This window comes from Grampus griseus (genome assembly GCF_964374135.1).
Source record: "Grampus griseus genome assembly, chromosome: 9".
Taxonomy (NCBI): Eukaryota; Metazoa; Chordata; class Mammalia; order Artiodactyla; family Delphinidae; genus Grampus; species Grampus griseus.
In genome coordinates, this window is record NC_139003.1 from 46,902,677 (window position 1) to 46,915,597 (window position 12,921).

Genomic DNA, 12,921 nt, shown 5'->3' on the forward strand with positions numbered 1-12,921 from the left:
AGCAAGAATATTTGATAGACTCAAAGGGATAAAGAAAGTAGAAAGATGTCTGTGGTGCGTGATCCAGCAGCCTAAGCATCCACAGGATTAGTGAAACTGTTGAAAAGTTCAGATATTGTGTGTATTCAGAGATAACGACAAGATGACCCATGAGGTCTCTCCCAAACCAGATTCATCAAAAACTAGAGAAAGCCCACACCCCTCCCCCCACAAAAAAACTCTTGAAGGTATGCAACGTCTCTGTGACCACTGGTCCAAAATCTTGTGTGATAAATGAAAAGACTTTTGCTTTTTCACAGGAAATAGATGAAATGATACTTAGGAAAGTAATCAAGTAGTGGTAAAATGTGTTTCACGTTATGCAATACAAGACTCCAAGAAATCCTGAAACCCAAGAGAATACAAATGTCAAAATCTCAAGCCTAAATAATAAAGCCTTTTTGATGTTCTGATCCCTTAAAATGATTTAGTTAATAAAAGAGCGGTAAGTCGGAGCTGAAAGGATCAGCTTCTCTCCCGACACACACCCCTGGCGTTCGCCTTCTCATTCTCTGAATATTTTGGCTCCTGCCTCAGTGTCACTTTCCAGCATTACTCTTGTCATCATTTCTGGTGACTGAAGTCTCCACATGGTTGATCTTTTTAATGCTTGGTCCCTCAGTTTCTTAGTCTCCTCTCATTTAGTGATCTTGTTCTCTTTACCTTAGCTGCTTATTCCCATTACCCCCTGCAAAAAAGCCAGCAGTCACTCCACAATCTCAGATTCAACAGATTCAAACGTCTTCCCCCAGCTGCCACCTCCCTTCCTCCCAGCTCACTTCTCTGAATTACAGTCCTGCAACCCCATTGTCTTTCAGTCCATGGATCCTACTACCTCTTCATGGTCCCCTACCCCTGCAGGTCTTAATTTCTCTAATTACCCAACATAAACCCAAGCTCAGTCATTACATACATTCCCCACCTACGGCCCCCCTTTGCACCTCCTCCAACTCCTTTGGCCAAACCACAGTCCTGGCTAGATGCCCCTCTCTACCACTCCATGCCTGCCTTTGTGCAGCTCAACATGACCTGAGAAAAGCACACAAGTATGCTGACTGCTCTCACCTTCAGCTGATGACCAGGTTTTCAATGTCAGCAGTCCAAAGATAACTTCCACCAGTTCCAAGCGCCTGGGTGTATGTCCATATCCTCTGCCCTGTCTCCTCGTACATGGGTGAGTGGTCAATGATCATGTTATGGTAACCCTTCCCCACAAGACTCACTCCCGCAGTCGGGGCCTTTGGGCTCACTGTTTCCTCTACTTGGAAAGTTCTTTTCCTAGATGTCTTCCGGGCTTGCTTCCTTCCTTCCAACAGGTCTTTACTCAAATGCCACCTTCTAAGTGAGACCCGTTTCCTCCTCTCTGCAGTGTCCCCCACACCCACCACCCAGGCACACACACCCCACAGGCACCCGTGGCACTTCCTGTACCCTTCTCCTTGTTAGTTTTCTCCTTAGCCCTTATCATTCTCTAATACACTGCATATTTTACCTGTGAATGCTTGTTTATCGTACCCTCTAGAATATAAGCTCTATGAGGGAGCATTTTCGGCCTGCCTTGTTCACTGCTGTTTCCCCAATGCCTTGGACAGTGTCTATAGCGCAGAGAAGATGTGTGGGAAGTGGTTGTTGAATGAAACAGTTATTGAATAAATGAAATGACAAATGCCTGTATATTTTTACCCACCCTGATGTTTTCCTCCTTCCTTTCTCCCCTCTCTCCCAACCTAGTTACTGGATAAGCTGCTAGATGGTGAGTTAATAAGCGAGCCTTCCTACTTCCAGAATGTTACAGGATGTTCTAATTACTACAACCTTTTACAGTGCACGGTAATGACAACAATTTTAAAAAACATAATAGTGTTTACTTAAAACTTTTGGCAAAACCAAACTTCCTCCAATTTAAGAAATAGGAGAGCTGACTTTACACTAGACAAACATGTCCAAACTCTATTGCATTATTTGGTATACTAATCTATAGGATTTTTTACCCTGCCAGTGTTGTATACATTATAATCTGACCATTGAGAGTGCGTGATATTCCAGATAACTCAAAAAAAGTCTCCGATTAACACAGTTTCCCCCACTAGAGCTTGTTATACAGAAGTTCTTTTGTGAAGGAGACAGGCCAGGATTGCAGTTATGGGTATCAGGTCCCAGAGCTCCAATCCTGTAGTGAGTTTCTTGAAAATGCCCACATTATTTGTTCTGTACTTAAGACAGCTTGGATAACCCAAACTGCCAAAGCCTTTATGAAAATATTTGCTTTGTCTTACTTTTAACATAAGATGTTTCATGCATTCAGTACGGCCCTCACTTCAAGCCCTCTGGAATATTTCTCAAAGTATTCAAATAGTTTCTTTCATAAAAGTGGGCCAAAATTTGATGCCTTTTGGGTAGAATTAATCAAATAAGATAGAGGGAGCCAGACTGGGGATTTGGATTTGTATAACCATGTCTAGTGGATATGACAATACATTCTGTTTTTAAAATTGCCTTACTTATTAACTATTTTGTAAATAAAATATAAAGCTAATTTCAATGGAATTTGCCAACCCTGTGGTTTTGGATTTAGATTCTACCAAGAGAAAAACATACGCTAGGCAAGAAAGAAGCAAAATTTGTGATTAATTTTTTTTCTTTACAAAGAGAATGTATTCACAGTTAGCAAAAAATATTGATGATTCACAAAATTGTTGATTTCAAACTCTTTTTTTTATCCTTTTGTAACTTTTTAAAAACAGCATTTACTCCTTTTTTTTTCTTTTAGCGTAATGAATCTTACAGAGACTTTTATGCAGTATTTTTAAAAAATAAGGCTCATGGACAACTTCTCTTTTGTCTTATGTCCTTCATAAGGTATCATCTGTTCTTACACTTGATATATTTTCCTCCTTAAATTATGGTCAGCTGATTATTTTGTGTGTGTGGTTTTAATAAACGGCAGAACATGAAAAAGAAATCCTCAGGTTTTAATCCACCTCATCACCTCCCTGGCCCCTTGTGGTCCATTTCACCTTCTTTTCCGAGAGCCTCCAACAAGGAGCAAATTGATTTTGATAATCTCGCCTCTTCATTTTTCCTATTTTTGCCTTGAATGGGGTTTTTAATTGGAGTTACAGATCACAAAAGTTTTGTTGTTACAAAAAGGAAAAATCCAGCATTTGCAAATTGGATACTGGCTCCAAGAGTATCAGGTCATCCAGATTTGCTTGGTAAAATTGAATTTCCCCAACCCTCCAAGTTAAAATATTCAGGGTAGAGACCAGTTAATAGTGGTGTCACATCTTGTTCATTGTGATATATCTTAGGAGAAATTTGAAGCTTTCCCCAGAGTACTGTTCCCACCACCCACTCGTTTTCCCTAATATTTTTCTGATGCCAGGAACCTGAGGACCAAAGTTACTACAGGAAATTTTTGTCCCTCCCACAAGTGAGACAAGCCATCCACGTGGGAAACCAGGCTTTTAGTGATGGATCCAAAGTTGAAAAGTACTTGCGAGAAGATACAGTAAAGTCAGTGAAACCATGGTTAACTGAAATCATGAATAATTATAAGGTAAGAGACTTAACTTTAGTTACTGTCTATTTTAGGAACTTTTCAGATCACCCAAAGCAGAAGTGACCTTCTTTTATTCTTAATTTGACTCCTGCCTTTTTTTACTTTTATGATATCTTACAAATGTAAGTAACAACTGCTGCATTGTTTGATTTCTTTGAATTAAAAATTTTATTTTTTTCCTTCTAATTAAATCACTTTCCCCCGAAAGTTCCTAAAAATGAAATTCTCTTTGGCACATGACACCTCTCATCATTTCTTGAAAATAGACAGAGAGCAGAGCCTAGAAGATGACTGACCTTGTGTAAGCCAATTTTCCCTTATTGTTTGCTTTATTATGTTAATCCCAATGAAGTCAGGGATAAATGAAATCAACTGGTTATTCCAAAAATGCTTTTTGCTTGATAATTGCATTCATTCACGTTGCTCAATCACAGTTTCTTCAGGGCCGCTTTAAGCCAAACGTTGTGCTAGTCTGTCAGGTTGAAGCATTGAATGAGACAATGTCCCTGTTTCGAGGCATGTAAAGTCAATCACTGTGTTATCTGACTGAGATGTTCTGCCTGATTTGCTGCTGGTGGTACCAGAGGTTCAAGCAAAGGAACTGTGGACCCTCGAATTCTCACTGTGAGGGAAGGACACCATGAGCAGGTGACAGGGAGACAGTCATCCTGTGCATTTCTTTCCCCTTTATTTCTCTTCTTACCTCCTCCTCTGATCCTCCAGGACTGTTAGCATATGTCCTAGGCATGGTCTGGGGGTAGCTCAACAGGATAAGTGTGTTATGATAGAGAAGATCACCACCAGAGGTGATCCACTTTCTCTCTGTTTCCTGGCAGAGGCAAGAGTAATGTTTGGAATGAACAAAAAACAGGGCAACCAGTAACCAGCACATGAATCAGACAAAAGGCAACCTCTCCTCAAGATACTTTATTTCTATCTGTCCAAAAATTGTCCTAATATACTGCTTTTATTTGAACCAGACTCTTTACTGCCATTTTCTGACATAAGGAAAACACATTTCAGCAATGTCTAAGTTAGGAATAGTGTATCTTGGGATTGTTCAGTGCACAACCTTCAGTACTACCCAGGGAGCCCTTGACCTAATACACCCTTACTAGATTGTGTTTTAGAATATGCCCGACCTAGAAGACCTATTTTCTGATCCTGCCTCTAGTACACAGAGTTTGAATCCTAGACATACAATTTTTTTTTTTTTTTTTTGCGGTACACGGGCCTCTCACTGTTGTGGCCTCTCCCCTTGCGGAGCACAGGCTATGGACACGCAGGCTCAGTGGCCATGGCTCACGGGCCTAGCTGCTCTGCGGCATGTGGGATCTTCCCGGACCGGGACACGAACCCACGTCCCCTGCATTGGCAGGTGGACTCTCAACCACTGCGCCACCAGGGAAGCCCTAGACATACAACTTTTATTCAAAATAATCTAAGGCCAATGGCATGCAGAGTCTACACACCCATTATATACCTGCAGAACTTCATGAAATACTTACTTTGTAGGCAAGAAAGGGCCTAACTAGATGAGGTCAGGATTTCAGCCACTCTTGTGTTTGGTTCTGTGAGGGAAATGTAGTGGCCCTTAGTGCTTGCCTGCTTGGAGCCTTCTCTGAGCACCTTCAGGTTGTCCTCTTCTCTGAGGTCTCAGACCATGTGCTCTCTACTGCTGTGGTCACACTTAGCACACTGTACTGCCATTGTGGGCTGTCAGTCATAGCACCAGCCTTGAGCAGATGTCAGTAACACATGAATGAATGAATGAATGAAAATTCAGTTCTATAAATTAGTGGTCTATCAAAAATATATCTAATAAACTTGTTCATAATGCATCAGGTATTTATTATCCACAAATTTATTAAACCAAAAAGAGCTTAGCACTTATGTTTTCAAGATGTAAACACTGGGCTATAATGTAACATTAAGGAATGCAAAATGGTTTTTTTGAGTGGAGAGCAGATAAGGAAGTTCCCATGTATATTTTTCTGTGCCCTTGCAAGATAGGTTTTCTCACTGTATAAATTTAACTAGAGTATGATTGCTTTCTCAGCCAAGTGAGGATAGCGTGAGACATATAGTTCACCTGATGGTGTAAACTCTCCTGGTATTGGCTGATCGCCATACAGTGTCCACTTGCTTGATAAGGGAGAATATGCTGATTAAAAATGAGCCTGCACCTTGATATTTAAAGATATCTGTTTCTGTTTCCCATGTATCCTAAACCTATCAATGTGAATTCCAGTGAAATCAGAATGTTTTCTAAACTTTCAAACTCTGAATCAGTTGTCAGAAAAAGAGAATAGATTAGTGGTGCAGATAAACCATGTTTCCAGAAAGAAAGAGAATAAAGTATGCAGTCAGTCTGAGTGCAGACCAAAAAGTGGCTGTTGCTGAAACAGACCACATATGCATGGCTACAGCTGGCATAGCCCACAGGGCAGCGATTATCCTTGGCTTGTCTGTTAATGGTGGTGAACCTCAATGTGTATGCAGTGGAATCAGAACAATCTAGGTTGGCTTAAAACATTAGTACCCTCAAGGTTATATTTATGTAAGACTCAGTAGTAATTTGTCATAGAAAATAGTGCACATGCTTCTATTCATAGGAACATGGAAGTCTCTTTCTAGTACTAGATTCATTTTATGCAATGTGGGATATCTGATGGGCTGAGGAAGACCTTCATCAGTTTCTGGAAACTAATAGAACTAAAAGAACAAGGGTGTAGTACATCAGTTTCTGTACAGACTATGTGAAAACATAATCCTTTTCTTGTAAAGACCTACAGGGGATGTGTACTCAAAGTCATCCTCTTTTCAGTAATTTCAAATATTTAGGTGGTAAATTGAAATATCATTTTAGCAGTTTCCAGAACAACTAGAGTGAGAAATAATCTGTTGGACTATTGGAATTCATGATTAAATCAGATCATGGTTAAATATTATCACGATTTCTAGGAGTTACCTGGGTCCATAGCACATGGTGATTATAAGCATGGGTTCTCACGTTAGATATTTTGAGTTTGAATTCTGTTTCCACTATTCACTGGCTATGTTCCTTTGGGGGAGGATACTTAAAACACTCTGTGCTTCAGCTTCCTCATCTGTGAAATGGGAATAATAATGGTACTTACAGGTGAGTTCTTATGAGGTTTAAATAGATTATGTAGATAAAACACTTAAAACAATGACTGGTGCTTAGAAAGTGCTTGAAAATATAAGCTATTACTGATGATGTTCAACACATTTCAGCAGAAGCCTTTAAACACCTGCTACATACAAAAGTTATACAAAAAACCATGGAAAACACAAAAGTAAAAAAGACTTGACAGACTTCTGGTTTCCAGTCTGGCATGTCAGGAACTTGGAAGTTACCATTCTGTCCTAACAACAAGTAAAAAGCTGAACAAACTGAAAAAGCAACAACTCCTCTTAGACCTGTGAGAAGTGAAGTCATCACAGGGCAAACTACTTCACAAACAGGAGAGACCGACAGGTGGGTACAGAGAATCACTTTTCTAAGCAGAAATCCATGAGCAGAAACCTCCACAAGAACCAGTGCCAGGATAGGAAAACCTGAGCTGTAATTCATGAATTACTGGAGGCTCAGTGGGGATAAGCCTGAGCCTTAAAAACTCCAGAGGAATCCAGTCATGGGAGGAAGCCCCCACTTTTGTAGTTTTATCTCCAGGAGTCCTGCAATGTCTTCACAGTGAATACTGGTGAAAAATTCCTTCTGCTTATGGCAGGAGGAGGTAAAAGTAACCACCTTGAAATACACCAGAGCATTTTGTTTTCTGTAACAAGGCCTGCCCTCAGAAAGCTATTTTACCACAGCCTAACCCACTGAGGGGTTATCAGAGCCTGATCTACCTGTGGGAAGGGAAATACTCAACTTCAGCTCTAGACTTCCATGTGGGGGAAAGGAAACACCCAATTCCAGCTGCCTTTAGCTATGCTGTCCCACCTAAGAGGTGAGGGGGAGCAACTGCAAAGCACTGGTGAGGTTCGCAGTCCAGGGTCATAGGCTCCTAAAAGACTGAGACCTAATCCTAGGACTCTAGTATGCTTCCCATCCCCCACATCTTACCACCATGTTACAAAAGGGTTATTTACCACAGTACCCTGTATCCATCCAGTGCATCATGTACATCTTTCAACAAAAAATTACCAGGCATACTAAAAGGCAAAAACCACACTTTAAAAAGACTGAACGAGCATTAGAACCAGAGTCAGATAGGACAGGGATGTTGAAATTATCAGACCAGGAATTTTTGCAAACTATGATTAATATGCTAAGGGCTTCAGTGGAAAAAGTAGGCAACATACAATAATAGATGGATAATGTAAGCAAAGATATGGAAATTCTAAGAAAGAATGACAAAGGAAATGCTAGAAATCAAAAACTGTAACAGAAATGAAGAATGCCTTTGATGGGCTCTTTAGTAGACTACATGGCTGAGGAAAGAATTGCTGATCTTGAGGATATGACAGTAGAAACTTCCAAAACTGAAAAGCAAAGGGAACAGAGACTGAACAAAACCAGAAAATCCAAAAACTGTGGAACAACTATAAAAGATGTAACATATGCATAATGGGAATACCAGAAAGAAAAGAGAAAGGAACAGAAACAAAATCTGAAGAAATAATGATTGAGAATTTTCCCAAGTTAATGTCAGACACCAAACCACAGATCCAGGAAGCTCAGAGAACACCAAACAAACAAATGCCAAAAAACGACACCTAGGTATATCATATGTAAACTTTAGAAAATCAGACATAAAGAAAAAAACCTTGAAAGAAGCCAGAGAGGGGAAAAAACACCTTACCTATAAAGAAGCAAAGGTACGAATTACATCTGACTTCTCCTCAGAAACCATGCAAGCGAAAAGAGAATGAAATATCTGAAGAGTTGAGAGAAGAAAAATCACCAACCTAGGATTCTGTGTCCTATGAAACTGTCCCTCAGAAATGGGGCAGAAATAAAGATGTTTTCAGACAATTACAAATTGAAGGAATTTATTGCCAGTAGACCTACCTTGCAAATTATGTTAAAAGAAGTTCTTCACAGGGAAGGATAATGTTATAGATCGGAAACTCAGCTCTATATAAAGAAAATAAAAGTATTGGAGAATGAATAAGTGAAGATGGCATGATTGTCTATGTAGAAAATCTGAAAGAATCAATAGAAAAGCTCCTGGAACTAATAAGTGATTATAGCAAAGTTGCAAGATACAGAGTTAATATACAAACACCAATCACTTTTCAATATACCAGCAATGAACAAGTGGAATTTGAAATTAAAAATCCAAAACCATTTACATCAGTACCAAAACTATTGAAATACTTAGGCATAAATACAACAAATTATGTACAAACCTATATGCAGAAAACTACAAAAGTTTGATGAATGAAATCAAACAACTAAATAAATAGAGAGATATTCCATGTTCATGAATAGGAAGGCTTAATATTATCAAAATGTCAGTTCTTCCCAACTTGATCTACACGTTCAATGAAATCTCAACCAAAATCTCAGCAAGTTATTTTATGGGTATTGGCAAACTAATTCTAAAGTTTATATGGAAAGGCAGAGACTCAGAATAGCCAACTCAGTATTGAAGGAGAAGAACAAAGTCAGATGAATGACACTTCTTGACTTGGAAACTTAATATAAAACTGCAATAATTAAGACAGTATAGGGCTTCCCTGGTGGCGCAGTGGTTGAGAGTCCGCCTGCTGATGCAGGGGACACGGGTTCGTGCCCCGGTCCGGGAAGATCCCACATGCCGCAGAGCGGCTGGGCCCGTGAGCCGTGGCCACTGAGCCTGTGTGACCAGAGCCTGTGCTCCACAACGGGAGAGGCCACAACAGTGAGAGGCCCGCGTACCACACACACAAAAAAAGACAGTATAGTATTGACTGGAGAACAGACAAATAGATAAATGGAAGAGAATAGAGAGCCCAGAAATAGACTCACATAAATATAGTCAGCTGATCATTGACAAAGGAGCAAAGGCAATACAATGAGCAACGTCACTTATGAGCATATATGTACAAATCCTAAACAGAATATTAATACAACCTAATCCACCAGTGAATAAAAAAGATCAGGTTGGGTTGATCCCATGAATGCAAGGATATTTTTGTATTAGAAGTTCTATCATGTAATTTACCACCTAAAATGTTAAAAGAGAAAAATTTTCTATCTTAATAGATGCAAAAAAGTGGATTTGATAAAATTAAAACCCACTTAGGATAAAAATTTTTAGCAAACGAGGAATAGTATCTGTATTAATTTCATATGCTTGCTCTAATTGATTACCACAAACTTGATGGCATAAACTACAGAAATTTATTTTCTCGCAGTTCTGGAGGTTAGAAATCCAAAGTCACTTTCACTGGGCTGAAACCAAGGTGTCAATAGGGTGGCTGTAATGGGATAATCCATTCCAGCTTCTGGTGGCTGTTGGCCTTCCTTGGCTTGTGGCCATATTATTCTAACATCTGCCTCTGTGGTCACATTGCCCTCTCCTCTTCTGTGGTCAAATATCATCTGCCTCCCTCTTAGAAGAATACATGAGATTGCATTTAAGGACCTCCTAGATAATCTCCCCATCTCAAGATGCTTAAGTTAATCACACATGCAAAGTCTCTATTTTTTTAATTAATTAATTAATTTATTTATTTATTTATTCTGCATAAGGTAACATTCACTGGTTCCAGGGATTAGGACTAGATATGTTGTGACAGGGCATTATTTAGCCTACCATAGTATGAGACTTTCTTGACCTAATAAAAATCTACCAGTAAGCATTATTCTGTTCTATAAAACATAATATGCATTCCCTTTAAAGTCAGAGTTCGTGATGATGTAAACAAATAAAAAATGAATGGGAGAAAAATCCAATTAATAAATGTGTAAGAAATAATGGAATAGAAAATCATTATTTGACAAATAGAACAGTAATAATTGCTTCAGGAAAGAATCATCAGTGGATACTAACATCAGTTAGTGAAAGTATGATGAGAATCAGAATGTTTACATAGCCTCAAAGTATCCTCCTTCAAAATATTTATGATGAAGGGGAAAATAGTAGCTTTATAGTGGAGAAGTCTAGCATATGAACCAAAGGATCTAAGTTAACATCACCAGTAATGGGACAAATCAACATTTGTGCCTCCTGATATGTTGCACTGAGAAGGACACAACAACACTAATGTGTGTTGCCAAAAATGAATGAATTTGATCATGAGGCAACAGCAGACGAACTCAAATTAGGGGACAAATTTAGCCACAAAATAACTGGCTGGTACTTGTCAAAGGACATGAATGACACACACATACCTACACACACACAAACACTGAGGGATTAAGGAGACTTTACAACTAAATATCTATAACATGTGACCTTTTATTACATCCAGGATCAGAAAAAGGTTATTAAGGGACAAGTGGAAATTTTTTAATAAAATCTGTAGCAAGAAAATATCACTGTTAATTTTCTGGTTTTGATGATTGCATGGTGGTTATTTAAAACGTTAATATTTTGAAGGCTACATAAAGAGTATGCAGGATTTCTTTATACTATTTCTTTAGCAGCTTGATTGAAGATATAATTCACATAATACAGAATTCACCCATTTAAAATGTTCAAGTCTGTAGTTTTTTGTTTGTTTGTTTTTTGTTTTTTGTGGTACGCGGGCCTCTCACTGTTGTGGCCTCTCCCGTTGTGGAGCACAGGCTCCGGACGTGCAGACTCATGGGCCTAGCCGCTCTGCGGCATGCGGGATCTTCCCGGACCGGGGCACGAACCCATGTCCCCTGTATCGGCAGGTGGACTCTCAACCACTGCGCCACCAGGGAAGCCCCAAGTCTGTAGTTTTTTAAATATGCACAAATTTTTGCAACCATCATCACTGTTTAATTTTAGAATATTTTTGTCATGTTCTCCCCACACCCCTTATGCTTTAGCAGTAATTCCCATTTTCTCCCTCCCTCCACCCCCTGGAAACCACTAATCTACTGTATGTGTGGATTTGCCTGTTTTGGATATTGCCTATAAATGGAATAGTATTATATAGTGGTTCTCTCTGTGGGGTAGACAGACGGGGGTGGGGATAGGGGAGAAGTTCACTGGGTAGATTCAGTGATATTGGTACTATACTAGTTCTTAAGGTGGCTGGTGCATCTGTGAATGTATATTTATTCTTATACTTCCTAACCTACGGATATGTTATAATACATTCTTTGGTGTATATATAATATATACAATAAAATTTTGAAGGAGGTAGACTGTGATTAGTGCTTTGCAGAGATTTAATTGACCATGTTGTGAGCATGTGGGCTGCTTAGTATGGCCATGACTTTAAAGTCCCTCAGCATACTTCAGAGAATTATGAGGCATTGTGGTGGAGGCAAGGACACTGATCTGCTCTCACAGAGAATTCCATCAGTTTTCCTCGCTGGTAGACATTGATTACATAATCCAAAATAACAGGTAATTAAAATAATCTTTTTCTACCTGGCTCTCTATGCTCATTGGTGGGTAGCCAATTTACTTGCAAATTATGTTACAACTCCCTGATGGTGATGTTAAAATATGTTCGGTGTCAGAAGTCAAGCTGCCTGGAATTGAAGTTCTCCCTTTCACTTCCTAATCTGTAAAATTCTATCTCATAGACAACAAACCGTGTAAGGGCAGCCATCTTACCTTCTTGTTCACCACTCTGTACCCAGGGCCTACCACTGTGCCTGGCACATAGTAGGCACTCAACAAACGTTAATAATGAAAGAAGAATTGTCTTGGGAACAAAGGAAGTAATAAAAGGCTTCACAGAGAGTAGATGTTGCTTAGAACATTTTACTTCCCTTAATCTTCTGTTTTCCTACCATTCTTAAACTGTCCTTCCACTTCAGCTGTGGTTCACATTGCTCTCTTTGCATTAGAAGTGCCTGGGAAGCTTTAAACAATACTTAATTACGACCCCCTCCACCAAAGGTTCTGATTTAGTTGCCTAGTATAGCAACTAACACATAGTAGTGTGCCGTAAACTTTGAAGAAAGGAAGGAGGGATGGAAGGAAGGAAAGGGGTGGGGAAAGGACAGAATGACAGAAAGAAGATAGATGATCTGTTCATTTACATCATAAGCTGTCTTTATAGTAAACTTATTTGAATTTTAGTAAGTGCAAATAATTCACCACTCCAGTTACTATTGATTATATTATGCATGTTATATTCCTTCCTCTTTTAAGCAGCATTTTTTAAAAAACAAAAACAAATACACTGATTGTAAGATGTATCCTGATTTT

General features: G+C 39.2%; 1 protein-coding gene across 1 annotated transcript in view; it reads left to right on the forward strand.

Moving 5' to 3' along the window:
- The window catches only part of CPVL (carboxypeptidase vitellogenic like), a gene marked incomplete at both ends in the record, with an annotated part of 101,124 nt that overhangs the window by 48,097 nt on the left and 40,106 nt on the right, over nucleotides 1-12,921 (forward strand). The window contains 2 exons of the mRNA XM_082662485.1: nucleotides 1,771-1,869; nucleotides 3,425-3,598. Coding sequence (XP_082518611.1) covers nucleotides 1,771-1,869; nucleotides 3,425-3,598 — 273 coding nt within the window. The remainder of the gene's footprint in view (nucleotides 1-1,770; nucleotides 1,870-3,424; nucleotides 3,599-12,921) is intronic.